General features: G+C 37.8%; 1 protein-coding gene across 2 annotated transcripts in view; it reads right to left on the bottom strand.

Moving 5' to 3' along the window:
- LOC127650129 (uncharacterized protein KIAA1522 homolog) overlaps positions 1-22,852 on the bottom strand; it is a 73,559-nt gene extending 50,707 nt beyond the window's left edge. For both annotated transcript variants that reach the window (XM_052135324.1, XM_052135325.1), the window contains exons 1-2: positions 22,670-22,852; positions 18,393-18,698 (exon numbers count right to left, since the gene is read on the bottom strand). In XM_052135324.1, the coding sequence (XP_051991284.1) occupies positions 18,393-18,630 (238 nt within the window). In that variant the 5' untranslated portion in view covers positions 18,631-18,698; positions 22,670-22,852. The remainder of the gene's footprint in view (positions 1-18,392; positions 18,699-22,669) is intronic.
- Between the last annotated feature and the right edge of the window lie 2,252 nt (positions 22,853-25,104).

Below are 25,104 nucleotides of genomic sequence, written 5' to 3'. Positions count from 1 at the left end.
TCATAAGATGCAACACACCACCAGCCCTCATGCCTGTATAACAGCCTGCTCACTGCTGTTTTAGGGCTAGTCATACAGTTAAGACCATTACAATTATTTGGCAAAGAGTGAGGTATTAATGGCTCCTGTTGTCAAGGTGAACTTTATTCAGCTGGTCATGTGAGCTCAATATGGAAATCACCCTGAGGGGCAACTCACTCCAAGTGCAATAAACAGTCTTCATTTTATTACATTGTACATTATTGCAAAGATTTTTCAAACACACTAAACTTTTCTTTAAGGATAAAACTTTTTTTACACTGGAAGTGTGCACCGTATGCACATAAGTATGTTGAGGTTCAAGATTTACACAAATTCCTTCCAGAAAGAAGACGAGCATTTTAAATGTCTTTCTAAAACATTGTCAAATCTTAAAAGAGCAAAGAGTAGAGGAAGTAGATCAAGTTTAAAGGAATATTCCAGGTTCAATACAAGTTAAGCTCAATCGACAACATTTGTGGCATAATGTTGATTACCACAAAAATGTATTTCCACTTGTACCTCCTTTTCTTTAAAAAACAATAATATGGATTACAGTGAGGCACTTATAATGGAAGTGAATGGGTCAATCTGTAAACATTAAAATACACTGTTTAAAAAAGTATAGACAAAAGACGTAAACAATATGTGAGATAACATGATTTTACTGGGATACAATCACTTACTAACTGTTAGGGTTACCTTGTCTTGTTTTACCGTTGCCCCTTTGGTTTCCATTTTTGTCCCTTTTGTTTTCCATAGGTTCACTTTTGTCCCTTGTTTAGCTCCACTGTCTCACTAGTCTATTGTTTAAAGAACTACACTTCCCAGTATCCACCTGTCATCATCACTGCCATTTTGTGTCATTGTTCACACCTGTTTATCATTTGTAATCATCCTGTCCTTGTGTATTTATATCCTGGTTTTTGGTTCAGTCCTTGTCTTTCGTTGAATGTTGTTAGCCCGGTGTGTGTTCCCTGCCTGTATTTTCTGTGTTATGTTTATTTCCCCATTGAGGGTTTTCCTTTGTGTTTTTGTGTTTCACTAAAGTAAAGCTTGCACTTAGATCCGCTCTCCTCGTCTGCCATCGCTGTCTGCCTTCATAACGCTAACCTTTTTTCTGTAAAAATATCCAATTGTACAACTTCGTTGGCATGGCAACGTAAATGCCATAAACCCTAAAACCATAAAATGAACGTAATATTTATGATATAAACAACTGTAGATCTCAAATAATACACACGTTTTAACAGAAGAATTAATGTAAATGCTTTTGTAAAATGTTAAGCTTCACATTTCTGCCTTTAAACCCTCCAAAAACTGGCCCCCATTCACTCCACTGTAAAGTGTCTCAGTATAACCTCCATTTTTGCTCAATCTTTTTTCAAAAGAAAAGAAGGGACAAGTCGAAAATTAATTGTTGTGGTAATCGACATTATGCCACAAATGGTGTTGACTGAGGTTAACTCTTATTGTTATCTTAACTCTGAATATTATTATTATTTTTAAAAGCATGGCTCAGCCTCCCCATATGTAGTCATGTAATCTTGGAACAACACGTGAGCACTGAGGAGGGAGACGCGCACTTTGCTATATACTGTCCTCCTGTGGTTAAAGCTGTGGATGCAACTTGGCAGGTTCATGCATTATGCCATTAACACAGTAACTCAAAGTCTGCTGTCCATGCTGTTCTCAAGAACACAAAACAGGGCAAAACAACAAAAACACAGTGAGATCATTTTGCTAATATTAACAGTTCTCTCTTGCACAACTCCACAATTGTTCTGGATTTACTCAGGTATTGCCAGATTGGACCGAGTACAGTAATCCAATCGGCATCAAGTCAAATTCTATCCACCTGCATTCCTTCAGATCCAGTGCCTGGCAGACACAGACAATTTACCTTGTGCCAACCTACAAGTGAAATTCATCTGCTCTCTTAGAGGCAATTTCTCTTTTATTTCAAATAAGTTTAAAAAAAGTATTTCTCCATTTTCACTCTTTCATGGCCATGGCTCTTTAATGGTGATGTTGAAATACCGTTTCCTATTCAACTGAAAATACAGAGACAATTATAAGGAAACCATTCTTAGGTCCCCGAAAAGTATAACACTGTCACATTGTGGCTCTATCAAACTATTTCTGTTTGTTTTAGCATAATAACTATTCTAACACGGCAACATTGGCTCAACCAATGGCGTTTTGTTCAGGGTGGGGAAATCTATTTAATCAACAAATGGAAAATGGGGGGAGTGTTTGCGAAATCTGTCTTATTATAATTATTTTTTATCAATTCCGTTTGGTGCCGCTAGTAATAAAATTACACACTTTATTTTTAAGAGTTATGATGAAAGGAAATGCAAATCTATTTTGATGGACTACTGACGACTTGCTGCCTGAGTCTTCACAGTGTATCTATGAGTTCATTGTTCCCTGTCGTCATTCCTAGCATGCCTACCTGGAGAGTCAGAGTTATGTGCAGGTAGAGGAGAGTCAATGTTAAAGCAAAATGATGATGAGTCATGAGCCATTATATGAACTGAAAAGAAATTCAGCAGTATTTTTCTTCAAGCCAGGGACAAAAAAGCATTCCATGAATGAAAACAAAAATGGAAAACTAATTAAATGTTTAGCAGAACGAAACCGAAAACTGGAACAAAGTTATTTTCAGTGGTTCCGGAGTGAAAACGTTATTTTTAAATGCTGGTAACCGGTTATAACTGGTTCATTTTGCTCTTATAATTTTTTCATGAAACATAAGGCCAAAAGGTTTATCACAGAACTTTTTTGGAACTATACCACTTCATGTTGTCCAAAAAAAATGAAACATGTGCATTGATCCTGAAGGAAACTGGTGCATCAATCATTTCTTTGCATACTTGGCTGTTGTGGATGAAGGATTCTGTGAATAAAGACATTTTTTAACAAATATGTATAATTACTACATATACAATACATGAACGGCTAATGTAGGTACAAGGAAAACATTACTAGAGGTAAAAAGTAAATTCTTCAGTTGATTCCAAGTCTTCACTGAATTATTGTTAGATAAGATGCATTAATACAGATTTGATGCTGCCGGGTTTTGACCCAGAAACAGATCTGTAAATAAAATGACACTAAACTAAATTAATTGTTTGTTATGATTTCTATGCCACTAAATCCGCCACACAGGAAAAGTTATTGCTTATTTTCAATTATTCTGGTGAGTCAAGTGGCATATTTTGGGCTTGTTTTTCCAGACCATGTTTCTCTTGCGAGATCTGGCAACACTGCTATTAATATTTCACCCACCGCTTAGCGCAGAGTACTGTCATTTTAAAAAGAACATTATTAACTGTTCTTTTATTTTGTTCTAACCGGTAACCTTTTGGAAAGGAGACTTCTGAGCCAGAATGAAAAAATACAGTTTGTTCTCGAAACCGAAATGAAAAACATTAACTTTTTAGTCCCTGCTTAAAGCAATAGTTTGCTCAAAAATGAAGATTCTGTCATCATTCACTCACCCCCAGTAGTTCATGAATGCATGAGAGAAGCTTGTTCTCATGAATTAGGAGCTGTAAGATTGTTACTGTAAAATAAATTACATTTCAGGTTGTTCCTCACCAAAACCTATTGTATGCCATCAGAAGCCTTGGAATGTGACAAACTAGTCCCATGGAATATTTTTATGACACTTTTGGGTCCTTTCTTAACCTTAAAAGTGAGACACATCAAATGAAACTGTATATAAATTAGTGAACAAAAGAAATTCAAAAAGATTTTTGGAATGACATGAGAGTGAATAAATGATTAGAGAATTTCCCTTTAATGACAAAAGAATGATATAATTATTTCCTCATCCATTCCCTAGTGAAACTTTATCTGAGTTATGCCATACAACTTGTTTTTTACAAGTTTAAAATATACTTCCTTCAGTCTTCTGAAATCCAGCATATAGAAGTCGGTTTTCACTTGTGTATGAACAAATTGCATTGTTTTCTGATGAGATCTTTGGCTATCTGCCTATTTTATTAGAGGACAAGTTCACCCAAAAATGAAAATTCCCTCATCATTTACTCACTCTCACGTCATCCCAGATGTGTTTGACTTTCAGATGAAATTAAGATTTTTAGAAAATTATCTCAGCTCAGTTGTTCCATTCAATGCAAATAAATCGGGTCCAGAAATTTGAAGCTCCATAAATCACATAAAGGCAGCATAAATGTAATCCATAAGACTCCAGCGGTTTAATCCATGTCTTCAGAAGTGATGTGATAGGTGTGGGTGATAAACAGAACAATATTTAAGTCATTCTCCTCACTGCCCAGTAGGTGGCGATATGCATGAAGAATGCAAATCAACAATAGCAAAAGAAAAAGAATGTGAAAGTGGACATTTATAGTTAAAAAGGACTTAAATATTACATATTAATCACTTATGAATATATGGATTTAACCACTGGAGTCTTATGAATTACTTTAATGCTGACATATGTGTTTTTTTATTTATTTAAAAGTTGTGGCCACCATTTACTTGCATTGTATGGACCTACAGAGCTGAAATATTCTTCTAAAAATCTTTGTTTGTGTTCTGCAGAAACAAAGTCATACACATCTGGGATGGCATGAGGGTGAGTAAATGATGAGAGAATTTTCATTTTTTTGGGTGAACTGCCCCTTTAACAAGCCGCACAATCTGAAGTGCTGTATCATTCATGTCCATAGCACAATCGGTGCAGTAAAAGTTACAGTTTTGAAAAACCCCAAAACCTATGTCTGAGCAACACACATAATAGTGATGCCTTAGCAAGCACCACTATCTAAACAAAGAGATATGGAGGCTGAGAGGTCATGGGCTGGGTGACATGACAACAGGAAACATCCCCATACTGTTATCTAGATTTACAGCAACAAAGTGCGGGTGTGTCCTTAGCACCCCTTATTGACACTGTATGTGCATGTGTGTGTTTGAGAAAGATGTCGGGCAGTTGGGTGTAACCACCATGACCCACAATGAGGTCAGAGAAATTGTTCATGACCTTGGCTGTTTTATTTTAGAAACACATTCCCCGCAATCTCTATGGAGCTTTACAGTGTCCCTGTTATACCACACCAGCATTACAACTCAATGTTAGCCTATATAAAACCGTCCCGTTAAGAGCTTTATACAAGCCTGGATTCATCAGTATGTAAAATCTCATTATGACTCAGTTTTATCCTCCTTATCTTGACATTAAAGCAGGTGTGTGTGAAGCATGCCTTAGCCTCCCTGACATGTCTGTGGTAAACTTAAAGAAAAGCTTTCTTATGTAATGACAAAACACAGTGAGTCATGGCTGTTCGTAAAACCCCTAAGCGTTAAAGTGAGTTGCCAGATTGCTTGAATGCAGAGCCAGGGAGAGGGTGAGAGAGATCAAGTTTTTGTTAGAGTAAACGGTTGAGACGGACATGTCAACAGGTGTATCCATTACTGTGAGTTAAATAATGAAAACCAAACACACGGAGACATGTGAGATGGCTTGGCTGATTGGCTTTACTGTGCAAGCAGTGGATGCACAGAAAATTTTGAAGTTTCCATCTTACAGGAGGAGTATTGAATAAAACATGCTGAGCTCAAAAGTTGGTGCAGTAATGAAGGAGTTAAGCTTTTACAGTAAAGGGCAGTGTTGAATTAATAGAATAAATAGAAAATGAAAATATGTGTATTTATTATACTTGAGGAAATTTCTGTGGAACAATTAAACTTTGAATTAATGAAAATGAATGCACATCTAAGGTGTAACAGCCAATTTTTCTGCTTGTACCACAGTTAAAACATGGAAATGCAGTATTTCCCATTAATTAACTTGACTGTAGCGGTCCCACCACAGTTTATAATGAACTGAAAATATTTTTACACTTCTCATAATAACATAAAAGGTCTCTTGTGTTTGCGACCATATATATTTGTGGTAGCCTAGGCCTGTGTCACTTTCAAAAAGTTGATATTTTTATTCTACTGTTGAAAGTAATCCAGAGCATGTCATTTTATAATTCGCTAGTGATCTAGTAACAGCTGCACGCTGATTGATTGACAGGCGGTGTATGTGTGTGTACTGAACACAAGATGCCCGCACTAATGCACGCCTGAATGGTCCAATAAATTTCAAAATTATTCCAAAATGCCCGTCTTGGAGAGGTATTCATGTAAACACAGAGCGTGATGTCTAAAGTGAATGTAAACATCTGAGAAAAAAGTGAATTTGTATTAAAATGTCAGACTTGCACGTATAAATGTAAGATAATAGACCTGCAGCTGTCCAGGGTGTCATAATAATAATCAAAAAACCGTAACAAGAAAACAGGAAAACACTCACTGCTCTTGACTAGGTAACATAAGGTGCTTTATAAAAGTATTAATGTATTATAATTTTACAGTAAAGACCAGTAGTAGTTTTATGTTGCATTTCATTCTGAATGTATACTTTAATACTTGATACTGCTGTTAAAAACTTTAAAAGCTGTTGAAAAAAACACGGAATTTCCTTAATTTGTATTTTTTGTTCTATTATTTGTAATCTATTTCTATTAATTGCTGTTTTTATAGTTATATTTACTTAAGAACTTGAAATAATTCTTCCATAATTAATATAGTAGTTAGTGTTATTATTTATTGGATTTGAAGCTGGTATTGAAAATCTTCAAATTTCACTACCGACTACTGAAATTTTGGTGTTGTGATAATGTACAGACAAGGGTTGCAGCAGCATACCGGTTTCACAGTATACCACGGTATGAAAATTGACGGTTATCATACCATGTACATTTTCTTTTCTACGGTATTGAAAAAAAATGCAACCGGACGGATCTCACCTGCACATGAGCATCTCCTTTCCTCCTCGACTGCCTGTCAGACTCGCCAACTTGTGCCAAACACACACAAGCAGCAAAGAAAATGTCAGAGAGAAGCGAAGTCTGATTTCACCAATCTCCATCCCCCGCCGAAAAATTACTTTAATCAGCAGAGTGGGATTACTTTGGATGTCTCAAAAACTAACGGGGGGTTGTCCTTGAGGACAGATATCCAGTTCGCAAAAAATGGGGACACAAAGTGGCTGCCAAAAGAGTAAACATATCAAACGTGTTCACCCATCTTCAAGAATACACCCCTCTGTGCAGATCAAGGTACTGTATGTGTCCTGTTTACAACTTTAATCCCTAACAATAACAGCAACAAAAAAACATTTAAACATTGATCATAAAATGTGGCATCAAATAATTTTCCACATCCTGGCTCCCGGTTCAGCCACCACAGACATGTAGACCAGCAGTAGTGGAGGAGGGGAACCATTTAAACGTTTTACAGTCCACTACCTATCCTCAGACTGGCAGCTTAAGTCCCATTGTCTGGAGACTCATTTTCTTTCCGAAGACCACACCTCAGAAAACATCTCAGAAATGTTTGAAATCATACTCCAGGATTGGAAAATTCTAAAGGAAAGTCTGTGTGGAATTACCACAGACAATGCAACAAACATGAAGAAGGCCTTTTTAGAATTCCCTTGTGTTTGGCTCACTTGTTTTGGCCACAATAAAATTTGGCCATTAACAAAGTCTTGAAGATCCAAAGGGAGGAATCTGCTGTCAGAGCACAGCCGACACTTGCTTCAGGGATTTTCTCGGAGTTGGAAGAAGAAAAAGATTAAAAAAAGCAAATAACATGCAGCCCTGGAACTCCCTGAGCATGCCCTAATCCATGATGTAATAAGGTGGTAATCAACTTTTGAGATGATCTCCAGGTTACTGAAGCAGCAACAGGATGTCTGTGCAGTACTGGTGTACATGGCATCTCATGCCAAAAGACAGTGACATTGCCACCCTTGAGAATGTCAACCAGCTCGATCATCCACTCTATGACTTCACTGATGCCCTGGCCTCAGAGGAATGGATCACACTGTCCTCACACACACCAGTACTGGAGCACATCAGCGGTGAAATTCTCACTGTGCAAGCTGAAGACAACATACTCACAAGACAGATGAAGCAAGTAATGAAGGAAGACTTTCTAGAAGTGAGAAACACAGTGTGGGTGGAACGAGTGCTGCACATCTCCCGCTTTGTGGATGCCCGATTCAAGGGAAGCTACTGTAAAAACCTGGAAGACACAGTTAAGGCATGCTTGGAAGAAGCCATGAATCAGAAAGGGGAGAAAATGAGGCAGCACCACCACAACTAATAGGAAAGAGAAATGTCTGTCTTGGTTGCTACAGTGAGTCACTTCATCCAGGTTGAACAAGGCAACCTCTGTAAATGAAAATGTCCATGAAAAGGTGCTGCCTGAGATGACGATATACATATCTCTTCCTACCATCAGCACTGACGCTGACCCTCTGGCTTGGTGGAAAATGCGTGCTGAAGAAATGCCTCTCCTGGCAAATGTGGCCAGGAAGTTTCTCTGTATCCCTGCCACAAGCGTGCCGTCAGAGAGGATGTTCACTAAAAGTGGACACATTCTGTCACCTCAGCAGTCAAGACTGAGCCCTGGAAATCTCAACATGCTTACATTTCTTCATCATAACCTGGCCTGAAAAAAAATCAAGAAATAGATGCTGCTATGATAATCGGATCTCAGGAAAATTGTAACAAAAATGTCCTGCACTTTTTTCTCTCCCATTTATGTTGTTCAAAAGGAAGTACAGTTTCTAAAGAGAGATTACTTTTTTAAAGGCCTGCTCCTTTTTTTCCTCCTAATTTATTTTGTTCAAATGGAAGATGTACAGCTTTCTTTTTATTTTATTTATTTTCAAAAGGGAGACTTTTTGTTTTACACATACTTCCATTAAAAATGGTATGAAGTTTAAATTATAATAAAGCGTTTGTTCAACCAAAAATAATAATAATAATGAAATAATTAATAAATAATTGTGTAATACCTTGTACCGTGATATATTCTGAGACAGTTATCGTACCGTTGAAACACTAGTATAGACTTTATTGTACATGGTAGATCTTCCTGCAATAACATGATGAAAAAGTAGATCTCATTCTATAGAAGGGTGAGCATTTCTGCTGTAAATGAGGTCGATGGAGGCTTTCCTTTATTTGACTACCATGCATAACTTAAAACAATTATCACATGACAATAACCTCCTCCCCTATCCAGGGAAGTTTACATTGGAGCCTCAGAGAATTGAGTTGATTGCATAGGTACACTATTAGGTTGACCATCAGTCAAAATTTTAGAAAAATATACAACATAAACTTTGACATGTTACTTGAGCCTGTAATTTAAAGGACACCTATTATGCCCCGTTTCACAAGATGTTATTTAAATCTTTGGTGTCCCCAGAAAAATACCCTACAGATCATGTATTATACCTTGTCGAAATTGCCAATCTGACACTGTCTGACACTGACTAGCTGTTTTTGTGTGTGTGTCTTTAAATGCAAATGAGCTGCTGCGCCCCACCCCATATCCAGAATAGGGCGGCCATATCCAGAATATCTCTGCTTCGAATAACTAGACATCATAAGCAATATGACTGACAGCGAAAATAGTGGTGTTCTGGCCAAAATGTTTGAGATGTTTTCGTATGGTTATTTGATAAATCTATTTATTTGTTGTAGACTTTTTCAGCAGTTTTATAATGATGGATAAGCAACACACACACACACAAGTACAATGTTCGCTATGCGCTATAACGAAACAACACTCACAAACAAACATGTCCATTGGCAGTGTCCTTCAACAGTTGTGGGCAGGGCCCATACAAAGTGATGCCGAATATGTGAACGGCTTGTTCTGAGACAGTGCTCATGATTAATGGGGATTAAAAAAAAAGGACTGGGTGGATTTTGATCATTATAGGGTGGTTGTATACACACACTGCCAACACACATTTATGTTTAAAAAAGTGAATTTTGCTTAATAAGTCCCTTTAAATGTCCTTTTTGCCTGGACAAGTGAATGACCAATTAACTTGTTTGGAGGACAAACACATGCCAATGCTTAATGTCGAGCTCTGTCTGAAATGTATGCTCTAGTCTAAAGCACAAAATTGTTTACAAGAGCACAAAGTTCTCTGTAGATCTAACCTCTTAATTTTGCTCTGAAAGTGCACCAGATTGATGCATTTATCTTTAAATGTTTTAATGTTTTCTTCTGGGGGAGCATGCCCCCGGACCACCCTACAGAGTCTGAGATCCATCCACCATAGTCTCACTGAACTGAAATGTGTTTATCTCAGGAAAATGTTTCAAGTTTTCCCTAAAATGCTCTTCATTACTTTAAGCAACAGATTAAGTTTCTGGTTTAAAGAACAGACTAAGCCTACTCACCCTCATGACATCAAAGATGTTTATGACTTACTCTCTTCTGCAGAACACAAAGAACTTTTTTAAAAAAGGACTTAAACTGTTTCCGTTTCTCACCTACACCTATCATATTGCTTCTGAATATATGGATTTAACCACTGGAGTCATATGGATTACTTTTATGTTTGCTTTATGTGCTTTTTGGAGCTACAAAGGTCTGAATCGTATGGATCAAAAATGTTCATTTCTGTTCAACAGAAGAAAGAAAGTCCTACACACCTGGATTGCATGAGGGTGAGTACATGAGAGAATTTTCATTTTTGGGTAAACTATTCAGACCTTTGTAACAAATCAGAAAGTGCATGGAAAAGTGATATGTAACTTTAATGCAGTCAACAAACCTGGAACAAACTAAGCAATCTGCAGTAACAGAAAAAATGAACTCATTTGGAATGTGTCAACCAATCAGAATTCAACAACGCAGTGGAATAAGGCAAAATATGCCTTTAATAAATGATCAACCAAGGACTTTGTCAATAACAAGCTTTCAAATTCTGTGGGGATACTGCAGTTAAAGTTCTGTGGGAAGGGAAGAGCTCGGAACAATACATTGTTATCTTTTGTCTCTCTGTTCTTTCATATTTCTGTGATATGATTGAAGATGTATATCAGTGTCTCCAAATGCCATTAAACATTCACATGTTCTTTATTTCAGAGCGATCACAGAGGTCTCTTTTCATTAAACCCTTCGCAATATGATCACAAGTCATCAATCTCTGTAGACCTATTGGTTTTAGAGATTATCGTTAACAGATGTCTGGCCATTACAATAAAATTAACCAGTTGAGATCAGCACAATAGCCAACTTCTTCATTTGTCATTTCCACTACGTTTTAGATAAGAGTCTCAAATGTCATAAATGAGTGTTTCTACAAAAACAGACACTTTGATGTCCCACTTTTATATAATTTACTTTTGCTACTTTTCAAAATGCTTTAAAGTTAGAGTGTGCAATCTTTTCCAGAATTTTTTTTGTTATACTGATTGAAAGTCTCTTCACATCCTGATAGCAATCAATCATTTAAGTGCTCTAAATGTAAAAAAAAAAAAATAACATATATATATATATATATATATCTTCTGTGGAAGGGACAGGACTAAAAAATTATAGGACTATATTTGCATACCACCACAACTTGTTTGTGCAGACAATCACACGTCATCAGCACGGGTTCCTTGACGCTGTGCAGAGCGAGCGCGACCAACCAAGCTCTCATTGTGAAAACTCTAACATGCAAAACAAAAATAAAAAAAAAATAAAAAACTTATAACATTATTTTATTGCGAAATTAGATGTTTTTACCTTTTTTAAACAGTTTTTTCTTTCTTTTTAAAACATAATAACCGTAAATAAGTTATATTTAAGTTATATATACTGTGAATGAGACCACCAACATGTCTCTCTCTTCCTGACTCTGCTCTGTGTGTGTGTGTGTCATAGAGGAGGCGTGGCTTTGGAGACACCTCTGAAGCAAGGGCGGGCTCCATGCTTTCAAAGCTAGCTTGCTAACTGCTAGCCTCTCTGGATTACACACCCTATCTTAAATGTATTGATTTAATAGTTGTATCCCTGTCCCAGATCCAGACTTTCAATTAAAAAATATTTAAATACATCATAAAAATATGATTTATTACAAAGAAATTAGACCTAGCAGGATAAAGGAGTCTGCCATTTTATTCCAAATCTGTGCAAAATTATATTTCAACAACCGTCATTTCCATCACAGAATTCTATAAAACACAATGCATAATTTGAGATGTGGTTGAAAATTCCATTATAATGGAAATGTTCATGGCATTTCAGAAATTAGAGGTATTCTAAGGCAATGCATGTGTATACACTATTGGACATTTTTTGCATACAAATTAACAAAACAAATTGTGTTTTAAGGGAGTTTATTTTCTAAAAGTCCATAGGGCCCAAGTGCTTACTCTAAATTCAGTTGAGGTTAGACACAGCTCTGTGTCCATATTTTAAAAGTTAGAGGGAATCCTATTCACAGTGATCTCATCTCTCAAACAGCATCCGGGTTTGATAGAGCACTCTGGGTGGAGGGAGGGGGTGGACACCGGCTGAGCTCAGTAAAACAGAGGTGACGCAAGGGGTTTGTGTTGGACTGTTGAGCCTCTAAGCCCAAAATGTACTGAATCGGGACAGTTCATCGTGTCTTTTGGGCAAAGGCCCAAAGAAGCAGTTGCTATCACATATGAAACTCATAAATGTTAAATATAATTCACAAGAGAAATAATCTTTTAACCAATAAAACAAATAAGAAAATACATTTTAAGGTGAGCATAACTATTATTATTGCTCATTTGAACAAACCCTTAAACCTAACTTCTCTTTTGACCTGGGCCAGTAAGCCACCACTTACCAACAACCCAGAACCCCCTAGCAACCACACTGAAACACCCTATAAACTGCAAAGCATCATTCTAAAACCACTAAAGATCATAGCAAACAATTAGAATGCACAACCCTGAAGAAAAAAATGCTAATCTAAATAATGTGCTTCATGAGGTAACATCTAAATTAGCTGGTTTTATTCAAGCCAAAATATTATTTAACATCATTGAATCAACCTGAATACATCTGGTAAGAGCAAAATAAAACGATTTAGTTCACCCAAAAATTTTAATTCACTCATCATTTACTCACACGCATGACATTACGGATGTGTACAACTTGATTTGTAGAAGAATATCTTAACTCTGTAGGTCCATAATGTAAGTGAATGCAGGTGAATGGTGATCAGACATTTGTAGCTCCAAAAAGCACATAACCCATAAGAACCCATAAGTCTCCAGTGATTAAATCCATATCTTCAGAATCTATATGATAGGTGTGGGTGAGAAACAGGTAAAAAAAAAAAGGTATATATATGTATATATATTTTTAATTTGACAAAAATCTCCACTTTCACATTCTTCTTATTGTTTTTTTTTTAATTTTGGTGATTCACATTCTTTGTGCATATCGCCACCTACTGGTCAGGGCTGGTCAAAGGTGGAGACTATCATAGGCGTGCTCCCGATGTGAAGGCTGTTACAAAGGTAAGTATCTTAATTATGTTTCCTCCTAAGAAATCTGGTTTGGACAAATTCTAAAGTATCATCATATGTATAATTCCCCTGATAGGCAATCCCAGAATGCACCGTAATGACCTCAGTGGAAAAATATATCCAAGATGGCAGAAGAAGCGGGAGAAATTTCCATGATACATATAATAATAATACATTAATTCCTGAAAAGTAATGTAGAGCATTCCAAAATCGCTCTCTTATGATGCTCCATTTCTGTTAAGATGCTGTCATAGAAGTAGGCATGAAACAGCAAGGCAGCTTCCTAAGAAGAGCAGTTATGAATGGCCAATCTGGCTGCTGTCTGTGTGTAGATTATATAGAGATAGGGGAGAAGAGTGGGAAAGGGAGGTAATAAACAAAATAAACTACAGAAAAATCCCGCCTCACTCTTTTTTCTGTCTGTTTTAATTAGAGCCCGAAGCCATTTGTTTTGAGAATAATGGCTGGCTGATGAAGTTAGCCGGCTCAGCCAAAACCTAAATGGCTGCTGCAGCCGCCAAACTTTTCATAGCTGCAAATGGCTGAAGCTGCCACTTCATGTCTACAGATGTCTATGTTCAGTGGTGGACAGTAACGAAGTAAATGTAATTCGTTACTGTACTTAAGTAGCTTTTTTGTGTATCTGTACTTTACTGAAGTATTTAAATTTGGGGAGACTTTTACTTTAACTCCACTACATTTCAAAGTCAAATATCTTACTTTTTACTCTACTACATTTTCAAAATCAGTCGTTCCTTTTTATTTATGAGTGGATAAAAATGTAACTGGTCAAACGAGCCACCAATCACAGTACAGCGCGCGCGCTTTGTTTTGAACTTGCCTTGGCGGCATCTACTAAGCGCGAACCAGGGGTGCGTTTCCCAAAAGCATCGTTAGCCAACTATGGTAGCAAGTTCCGTCGTTATCATCATAGTTCAACGAGTCGGTGTTTCCGAAACCATCGTTCCAACGAACATTCGCAAACAGCATCGCAGAGTTGTGTGGTTGGAACGACAGCTCTCGACCTGTGGTTAGAAGCAGAGTTTCTTGTTATTATAACATGTGGGCTTAATACATTATTATCTTGAGCCAAATAAGCAAGATGACATTCAGTACAATCAGTATCTTTTATTTAGAAGAAATACAAATGTCCTTTATGTCTTTTAGTTTGTCAATAGATTTAAAGCACCGTTTTTGAAGAGTGCGCATGTGTGAACGTGCTCTAGTGCGTAAGAACGAGCCTATGATTGAATCTGGAAATAAAGCAAATAACTGAGAAAAATATGAGAGAGTCCTCAGATGACATGTCTGTAATTTATAGCAAAACATCTAGCATTAATTTGATCATTAATTCGAACAGATTCATTAAAAGTAGTTTTTAATCCACCACATGTGTGACATCATTAACCAACGTGGTTGAACAACCAATTTGCGACAATACGGTTTTGGGAAACAGTCGTGACTAGCAAGTTGATTTCTTCAACAGTGCATCGTACTACGGTAGTGGAGCAGCAAGTTACGTTGTTGTACGGGAAACGCACCCCAGAGCCGTTAAATATGAGAGTTGCGAACATAGACGGTTGCGACAGTGATCTCGCCGCCGCGAGGTCACGTGATTCGTGTAACTCTCAATAGTTCCAAACAAATTGCGTTGCCAATGATTTTAAGCGGGGCAGAGAGCAGCAGCTATTATTGCAGCAATTATCGGTAAATATTGACGCATAATGTACATTGCTTATTATGTTGACACTAAAATGACTCATATAATAGCATTGTTTTTCTGGAGAGTAGCAGAAACACTGCATTAATACGTTTTTGTGTTTAATTTTGGAGGGAAATTGGCTGCTCCCATAACACAGAATATATATATAAATTCTAATGTATGTGTGTGCGCGTGTGTGTGTGTGTGTATATATATATATATATATATATATATATATATATATATATATATATATATATATATATATATATATATATATATATATATATATATATATATATATATTTATATTTAATGGCATTGTGCAGGTTTATGTGAATGTATCATAACATTAGGATGTTAATAATTATGACCATAGACGCTCGAGAAAAATATACACAGTAAATACTGTAAATGTATTATACCTTATGGGAACAGTCCCTTCCCTCCAAAATTAAACACACAAAAAATGTATTCAATTCAAATATATATATATATATATATATATATATATATATATATATATATATACACACATCTGACTAATTAATGTCATACTATTAATAGATTGGTGTGCCTAGATTGACATTAGTCTTCATGTAGACTGAGTTAAGCAAGAGTCTTGTGACAAATTATAATAGGACATTATGGCCATAAAAAATCATAGTACTTGGATACTTAAGTACATTTGAAGGCAAGTACTTTTGTACTTTTACTCAAGTGAATTTTTAAAGGCAGCACTTCTACTTTTACAAGTAATATTTTACCTTGAGTATCTTTACTTTAACTCAAGTACATGGTATGTGTACTTCGTCCACCACTGTTATACTGATTTACTAGATCTCAATATTTCCAAGCAATGCATGGCTTACACTATATTTCTACAAAATGCAATACAATGTAATAAAGAAAACACCAGATTTTACTTTCACAACGTATGTACATATTTATTTTGTAGTCTGTATGCTACTAAACATTTTCAAATAGCCTACAATGTGTTGTGTTTAGGCTAAATGTATGTAGGCTAAGTTGTATACAATAACTTGGCATTATCATGGATGAAGCTTATCATATTACACCTTGATTAAGAATGCAAACTTTTGTTGAATTTTATGAGAAATCTACAGACGCTAAACAGACGAAGTGTAGTAAAATAAAGACCTAAATGTGTATTTCGGACTTTTTTCACCACAAGTCTGAAAGAAGACATGTTATTGAAGACAAATATCCAAAAATCTCAAAATTGACCAGTAAAAAAAAAACTATGTTTTTGCCTGCCGTGTCTCGCCTTAATATAAACACACACTGTTATCAGTAGCCTATTATTTTGGACAAAGTTTTGCACATTTCACTTCAATGTACACTGAAGAATGAGTCGTGAATTAGCAATGTGGAAACGGTGGTTTGTTACTGCAGTAATATCACGTTCAGTGCTATAAATCTCTCCGTTCCAGAATATTTGGTTCATAACATCAATCTTTGATTCAGGTGTTTGTGCAACCGTGCCCTGAAGATTTAACAAAAGTCTGGGTAGGCCTAAGTTAAGAAAAAAGTAAGTAGGAATTAGGAAAGTATGTGAGAAGTGAGATCAAAATTACCTTGCTTGCTTCTTTCCGCCATTTCACCTCAGTGCGAGAAAAAAATGCATCGCTTCTTCTGTACGGAAAACGAGCAATTTTAATTGGTCGTCAATTCACTGTGAGTCTGTGTATCGTAGCAACGAGCACAAGACTGCGCTGTTATGAATCCAGTGGGAAAATAGATCTCGTGTATTGTTTATATATTTCGTGTGTGTATGTCTCTATGTGATAGAATTATTATTTGATGCAAATAATTCTAGCCGGCTCAGCCAAACTTTATCAGATGGCGGCTCATTTTGGCTTACGAAATTATTGGCTGGCGGCGGCTGAAATTCTAAATGGCGCAAATGGCGGCGCCTGGCGGGGGCTTCGGGGTCTAGTTTTAATAATGCAGCATGTCTCTAATCACTCAGACCTTTCCACACTCTGACTCCATCTCCCCTGGATCACGGTATTCATCATGAAGACCTGAAAACGCTATAAATGACGGAGTCCAAAGAGAGAATATGTGACTAGACGTCTCTGATAGGCATGTTATTCATAGTGTATGTCCAGCTAAAGTAACTCACAGACACTGGCAAATCACAGTCTACAAGCTTTTTCAGAGTGTGTGAGACTTGTCGAGCAGTGATAAAGAAATCCAGAATTGGAATAAGTCTTTTAAAAACTCTCCTGCTCTTCTGGTGAACTCCAGGTAAAAGTAGTCCAACAAGTTTTAAAGAGTAGCTAAGGAACAGTCTGAAAGGATGGCTTTGCGTGTTTTTAAACAAAACTTTATCAAGAGCACTTAAAACACAGTTGGGGACTAAACACTCTGAACGTAGTGTCAAAATTATCCTGGAGGTTCAACTTCCTGCAAAGCTCAGGGGAGACAGAAATATTGTTCTCATGTTTAGGACTTTGAAAAAAAAACCTATCCCAAGTTTGTCCAAAAAATATGTTGCTTTGGTAAGGCCAACATAACTTAACTCTGCCAGAAGTTGGACCTCCAAGAGTAGGGTTGAGTATCTGTGTCATAGGAAACTTTTTTAAGTTTCTATGTTTCCATTGGAGAACCTCAGTTCTATGGCTCTTGGTGGAAAAACAATTATGCCTCAACAGGCGGGCTTCAATTTCCCTCTCTTAACGAATGAGAGCTATAGCCAATTCAAAATAGACTAATGCGAACCACAGGCTTTAACACCACAGAACACAATTCTCATCCAATCAGATTGATGCCATCTTAACAACAAAAACAATACCTCTGCTGCAATCAGTCTTTACATCATGGTAACATTGCAAGGCAAAAGTTGAGCCCCAAAGAGCAAGGCCAAAACAGGGAGTCATGAATAACAATAACACAACACAACAATAAACAGATTAGCCTTTCCAGAGAAGACATGTCCTTGTAATTGTAGCTTAATCCTGATTGAAAAGGGAATGCCTCAGTGACAACTGTTTAAATAATTCAAGAAAAATATTCCTTGTTCAAGTTTTGGACAGACTGGCACCAGAAAACCTGGCTTAAATCGAATTGTATCATTGATGTCTTTTCATCTGTAGTATCAATATCATGCATCTTTTATTGCCATCAACTAATCCAAATTCTTGATTGAAAACCTGTAAATACCCATTCCTATAGCTTAAACATTCAGCATCTGTTTTGGCATCTTTGCGACAAGCAACTTAAGGGCTTAGTTTTGAGTTTTTGCTCACCTTTAAATGTCTCTTTACTTGCATGAATCTGATTGGATGTAGCACTCTCTCCTGTTCGTCCACACAGGCCTCCTGTCCTGCTTTGCATATTGCTTACACTCCTCTTGCGTTTGCTGCCCTTGAACCAGCTGAATACCCGGCTCAGGGATGAGCCCCTTTTCTTCTTACTGGTCTGCAGAGCCAGGATCTCAGTAATGTCTTTAGGCACTAGATCCCCCACAGAGCTGCTCCTGGACATCCTGAGACCTCAACTACTGATCTCAGACCCAACTGCTCCTGTCACTCACCCAAAACACCTGCCTCAACCTAAGAGATAAGAGAAGGACATAAACATGTCATATAACGAAAAGGAGAACAACAATTATTAGACACTGTTACATACTAACAGAGGACCCTTTGATGATTTTGCCAACTAAGAGATGTTCCTGGATCAAGATCTTTTGTTGGTCCTGGAACAACATTGCTGTAACAAACATAGCCCTAACCCAACCCTTAACTGTAACCTTTAACCTAACCATCAACTTACAGACTGATGGCACTGCAAATTCTGCATCGGGAGGTTGAAAGTTGCTGCTGCTGAAATTGGTCTGTGCTTACCGAAAATCTAACCACTGCCTCCCGTGGCAGAAGCTGGAAGTGTAGGTAAGGTGAAATATCCACAGGGTGGTGTCAAAAACAAGTTCTATTTTTAGTTATAAATGAGTCCAAAGGAATTCACATTTTATTAACACTACTCCTTAACCCAAACCCCAACTATAAATCTGTTGTATAAACCATCAGTAACAATGTAATTTTAGAGTAAACATGAGTTGCACTTTCCATTGTTTAAGTGAACATAAATTACTTCCTGGGTAACGTGGTATCAGGACCAATGTCTCGGATACAGCGAGTTGATAGCACAACCTCTTATTGTTAGCACTACGTGGTGAAGTGATCAAGATTGAAAACATGCAAAGATGTCTGTTGGGACCTGCTGCTTATCAGTATTTTGGCAGTATGGGGGTCGATTTCAGAGTGCTTAAACATTTGGAAGCAGCATGTTTATTTCAGTGTGATCATGTTGCAACTTACCCCTAAACTTTTCTCTCAGAGGAAAATGATAGGTTGGAAGAATATTGAAAGAATAAACTCTAAGCTTAACCTAAAAACTAGGAGGAGTTTCAGCAATCAACATCCATTTGCAGCGACAAGCAACTAGAAGTAATTTTTTTCAATGAGGTTTGGAAGTTTGAGGTGACATGAGCGACAGTGACTGTTGGCAATGCAACAGTCTGTGCATAAAGAGTTCAACTTTATGCAAATTCATAGTAACATGATGCGGCAACCACCAAAGGGAGGGCTAAAAGGGAAAATCATGTGATCACCTACTAGCAACCAACAGCGTCTCAGTCAATATGTTTGCATTCACCTTAAAAGTTCAGTCAGACTAAAACAATAATTAGTCTTTTTAAAATGTCATGTAAACTCATTCGAAATCAATCAGATTTTTTTTTTATCAGACTAATAGACCTAAATAATGCGATTATAGCTCGGCTTCGTCCAGCAGGCATACATGTCAATAGGACCACAATTAGCCTTGAAGTGTCGCTGTCCTTTTCTGCACATAACGGCGGTGTTTTGTGGTCAGTTCTGCATAACATGGTGGCTCATTTTTGCTTTTCGCGGCCCATTCAACACAATTTGCGGAAGCACCACTGGCCCGCTCGGTTCTCCTGCTGGCCAGTCCACCCATGATCAGCCCCAATGTAGGATTGAAAAAAATGGCCGGTATGCCAGATTGCCAGTCCAGCCCTTGGCAGAGGAGCCTGCTGTTGACTGCCAGGAGGCGGAGGAGCCCTCTGCTTACTGCCAGTAAGCGGATGAGCCTGCTGCTGATTGCCAGGGGGTGGAGGAGCCTGCTGCTGACCACCAGGAGGCGGTGGCCGTTCCTGCGGCAGTGCTTCAGACCATCCAAAAGAGGAGAAGGATGAGAAAGTGCCTGTTCTGTTTGTCTTGTCTGTTGTTTGAAGTTCCCCTTTTTTTGGTACACCAGGAGGTGTCACTTAGAGGGGGGTAGTGTCAGGATCTTGTCACTTTGTCAGTCTGGGTTTTGTAGTGACTGGTTTCTGACACTCTTGGTCTGTGTCTGTGTTGTGTTTTGTTTTTGTCTCTGTGTGAGCACACAGCTTTAGGTTGTGGTTTCCTTGCCGTGCACTATTTGGTCGGTCTTGTGTTTTATGTTCAGAGCATGGTGTCTGGATCTCAACTCTTCTGTCTGGTCCGGTTTTGGTTCTGGCATCAGAATCTGGACACTCGTGCTCCATGTCTTGTCTTTTATTGGTGTGAGTCCGTTCTGCATAACATGGAGGCTCATTTTTGCTTATCGCAGCCCATTCGGCACATTTCGCGGACGCCCCACCGGCCCGCTCGGTTCTCCCGCTGGGGAGGTCCACACATGATCAGCCCCAAAATAGGGTTTAAAAAAATGCCCGGTATGCCAAATTGCCAGTCCAACCCTGGGCAGAGGAGCCCGCTGCTAACTACCAAGAGGCGGAGGAGCCCGCTGCTGACCGCCAGGAGGTGGAGGACTGCTGCTTACCGCCATGAGGCAGAGGAGCCCGCTGCTGACCGCCAGGAGGCAGAGGAGCCCGCAGCTTACTACCAGGAGGCGGTGGCCGTTCCTGCGGCAGTGCTTCAGACCGTCTGAAAAAGGAGAAGGATGAGAAAGTGCCTGTTCTGTTTGTCTTGTCTGTTGTTTGAAGTTCCCCTTTTTTGGGACGCCAGGAGCATCACTTAGAGGGGGGCTAGTGTCAGGATCTTGTCACTTTGTCAGTCTTGGTTTTGTAGTGACTGGTTTCTGACACTCATGGTCTGTGTCTGTGTAGTGTTTTGTTTTTTTGTCTCTGTTTTGTGTTTTGTTTTTTGTCTCTGTGTGAGCACACAGCTTTAGGTTGTGGTTTCCTTGCCGTGCACTCTTTGGTCTGTCTTGTGTTTCATGTTCAGTGCATGGTGTCTGGATCTCAACTCTTCTGTCTGGTTCGGTTTTGGTTCTTTCGTCGGAATCTGGACACTCGTGCTCTTTTCGTATGCGCTTTGTTTGTAATCTGCATTTGGGTCCTGCCTTAACAAACTGTGACACACACTGTGTCATGCTATACTTGGAGACATTATAGCTTGACTAAGCACAATCCAGCTGTACCTTGATAATAGGTATAGTTTTATAGCATTTTCAGCATAATCCTAAAATCTGATTGATTAGTAGGAATGTTGTTCCAGTACTAACTAGCATTTTTATCTAGGAACATTTGCTACTTGGCAAAATCACAGTCATTTACTTTTTAGTCAGTAGTCATAATGCTGATACTTAAATCGGAATCACTTTACAGTACACTTGTTACAAGTACAATCCTCCTGGCCTGGAACAACCTGGGGTTAAGTGTTTTACTTAAGGGTGTCATAAGGAGCTTATGGATCACCCCTGCCTTGGCTTGAACTACCAACTATTTGGCAATCAGTTTTCCAGGCTTGAAAGTCCAGTTTCAGATGTATGGCAGCATTCACATGCAAATGTAGCATCTACAGACTAATTCTCTGAAAACATTTATTCTTGCTAAACCTTCAAATCTTAGTCATGGTGCTAGAACTGGAAGTATGACAGACAAAACAAAAATAGAAGAGTGAAAGGTAAAAAACAACAACAAAAAGATACGCTACCTCATGCAAAAGCAGGCAGTGAAAACTTCCGCTCCCTCTGAGAAAATATGCAGAAGTAAACTCTGTATAGCCAACTCTATGCCCTTCTACCCCATTTTTGGAGAGGAATTTACAAAATAAAAAAACACAAATGACAATAAAGATCTTGAAGTCTTGAACTTCAAGTCCTGTGGTGAGTTGTTTTTCACAAAATGCTGCAACTAACAGTATATTCTGTCTCTCTCTCATTCTCTTTTGTTTAGCCTCAGACACTTCTTTTGGACATCTCAAAGTCGATCACCATCAAAACTTCTGGATACAGAACGTAAGAGTAACCCAACCCCCCCCACACACACACCCCAATTGCACATGTAGGGAGATACTCACAAACCCAAACAGACACACACACATGTTAGCTATCTAAATTATACTGTAGACCAATTTTTGTATATAAATAATTTGCATTTAAATCATATACAAGTAAAATAGTTTAATAACTACAAACTCTATCCCGCAATCATACCTTAAAAGAATTCCAAATTCACAAACACATACACACTTTTCTATAACTACCTACACAAGTGCACAAAAACACCAGAGGGTACCTTGCTTTCCTTTTTTGCCTCCTTTTGTCCCTCTTCCTCAATGTGTGTCTAGTCTTTGCTGCAGTGCTGTGCAGACCTGTTTATTCAGCTCTTTTTGGGTGAGTGGAGCTCCATGCTGGTTAGTCCAGTCCTCCCCCTCCTGTCTGCTTCAGACCCTGGTCACCATTCAGCGCAGTGCAGAGAGGAACTGCAATTCACACGTGTATCCACCCAACTATTTCACAATTACACGCTCCCTCCCTCTCTCTGGCTCTCTCTCTCTGGCTCTCTCTCTCTGTCTCTCTCTCTCACACTCTCTCACTCTCTCTCTCTCTCACACACTCGCTCTCTCACTCTCTCTCTCTCTTATCTCTTTCTCCGTCACACACTCACAACTATTTGCACACCGTTTAACTCCTCTCTACCTTCACTTATCACTTTTCAACATTGTCTGTCTACTCTTGTTTCTCTTCCTCGTGCACTCTCTCACTTGTCCCTATCAGGTGGTGGAGAGAGACCATCCTGTGGGTTGCTACAGGTGATCTCTTCACTTCTGAGCTATTGACCTGAAGCCCAAGGGTGAGCTCATCTTTGTGTTCATCATATGAAAAACAAACATGTTTTTAAATCCTATATTCACAGCTACATAATTAAATACAGATTTTTTTTTTCATAACACTACTGGTTTCTCTCAATTAAAATACATTTTAATAATAATAATTTAGGTATACTTTGAAAAATATGTTTTGAAAATGTCTATATGGCACTAATATTGTGAAACATGACAAAAATGTACTTGCGAGGAAATGTTAATTTGAAAGGCACATACATTGGCAAACTTATGCTGTCTGCTTTAAATCTGCTACATTTAGAGTCATACTGTAGGGTTCAGCGAGGGGTAGGTTTAGGGTAAAGACAATTTATTTATTAGTATAATAATATTATAACTACTAAATATTATTATTATATTACTAAAACACTATTGATAAAAGCATCTGTTACATGAAAACTTGCTATTAACATTGTATAAATATGAACATGATATGTATCATTGCCTACATCTAATTACATATATAAAAAACTTTGACCCACATATGCAGGCCTACACTAGGGGTTTTGATACAAAGTTCTTTTGAATACTAAATTTGTGATGTACACACACACACACACACATGTTGTGTTTCCATGTTTTATGGGGACTTTCCATAGACATAATGGTTTTTATACTGTACAAACTTTATATTCTATCCCCTAAACCTAACCCTACCCCTAAACCTAACCCTCACAGAAAACATTCTGCATTTTTACATTTTCAAAAAACATAATTTAGTGTGATTTATAAGCTGTTTTCCTCATGGGGACTGACAAAATGTCCCCACAAGGTCAAAAATTTCAGGTTTTACTATCCTTATGGGGACATTTGGTCCCCACAAAGTGATAAATACACGCTCACACACACACACACACACACACACACACACACACACACACACACACACACACACACACATTGTGTTTTCATGTTTTATGAGGTCTCTCCATAGACATAATGGTTTTTATTCTGTATACACTTTATATCTAACCTAACCCTCACAGAAAACATTCTGCATTTTCAAAAAACATAATTTAGTATGATTTATAAGCTATTTCCTCATGGGGACTGACTGATTGTCCCCACAATGTAAAAAATGTCAGGTTTTACCATCCTTGTGGGGACATTTGTTCCACACAACGTAGGGAATACCTGGACACGGACACACATGGACACACACACACGGACACACACACACCCACACACGGGAAAAACATTAAAAAAAAAATATTTTGGGGTAGTTGACAAATAACACATCAGTGAACTTATTCAACATGAAGAATTAGGTTAAATGTATGAATGTATGTGGGAAAGTGACTATTATTGGTGCTGTTATTGGTTCTGTGACACCGTTTTACCTACCCTTTAGTGTGACAAATTAATTTTTAAAAGTACAAATATTCCATTAAATCTCTCAATACATATTTGTTCATAAAAAACTGCATGCATCATAATTATTATACAGTTATTTGCAAAATGCTGTTTAAAATAGTTTTAATGGAGCATAGCATGTCACACCACAGGACTTCAAGTTCAAGTACAAGATTTCAAGATCTTTATTGTCATCTGTACGATGAAATTCTTATATACTCCTCTAAAAACAGGGTAACAGGGCATAGATAAAAACAACAGCAACAACAACAATGTAATAATATAAAAAGCAATATATATAAAAAAATGCACAATAAAAGCAATACCCAACTTTAGAAAGAGATCAAATTAAAAATGAAAAGAGATGCAGTGCAGGTACTGATAAGTGAACAGTAGTGTTAAAGTGTCAGTGACTATCATTGCATTATGAAATGTGTGTATAATAGTCCAGTTGGTAAGGTGCAGAATGTAGTTTAGAAGAGAGTGGTTTTAT

The sequence above is a fragment of the Xyrauchen texanus genome, chromosome 10 (genome assembly GCF_025860055.1).
Source record: "Xyrauchen texanus isolate HMW12.3.18 chromosome 10, RBS_HiC_50CHRs, whole genome shotgun sequence".
Lineage (NCBI taxonomy): Eukaryota > Metazoa > Chordata > Actinopteri > Cypriniformes > Catostomidae > Xyrauchen > Xyrauchen texanus.
Note: the sequence above shows the minus strand (reverse complement) of the source record. Positions and strands in the feature narration are given on the sequence as shown.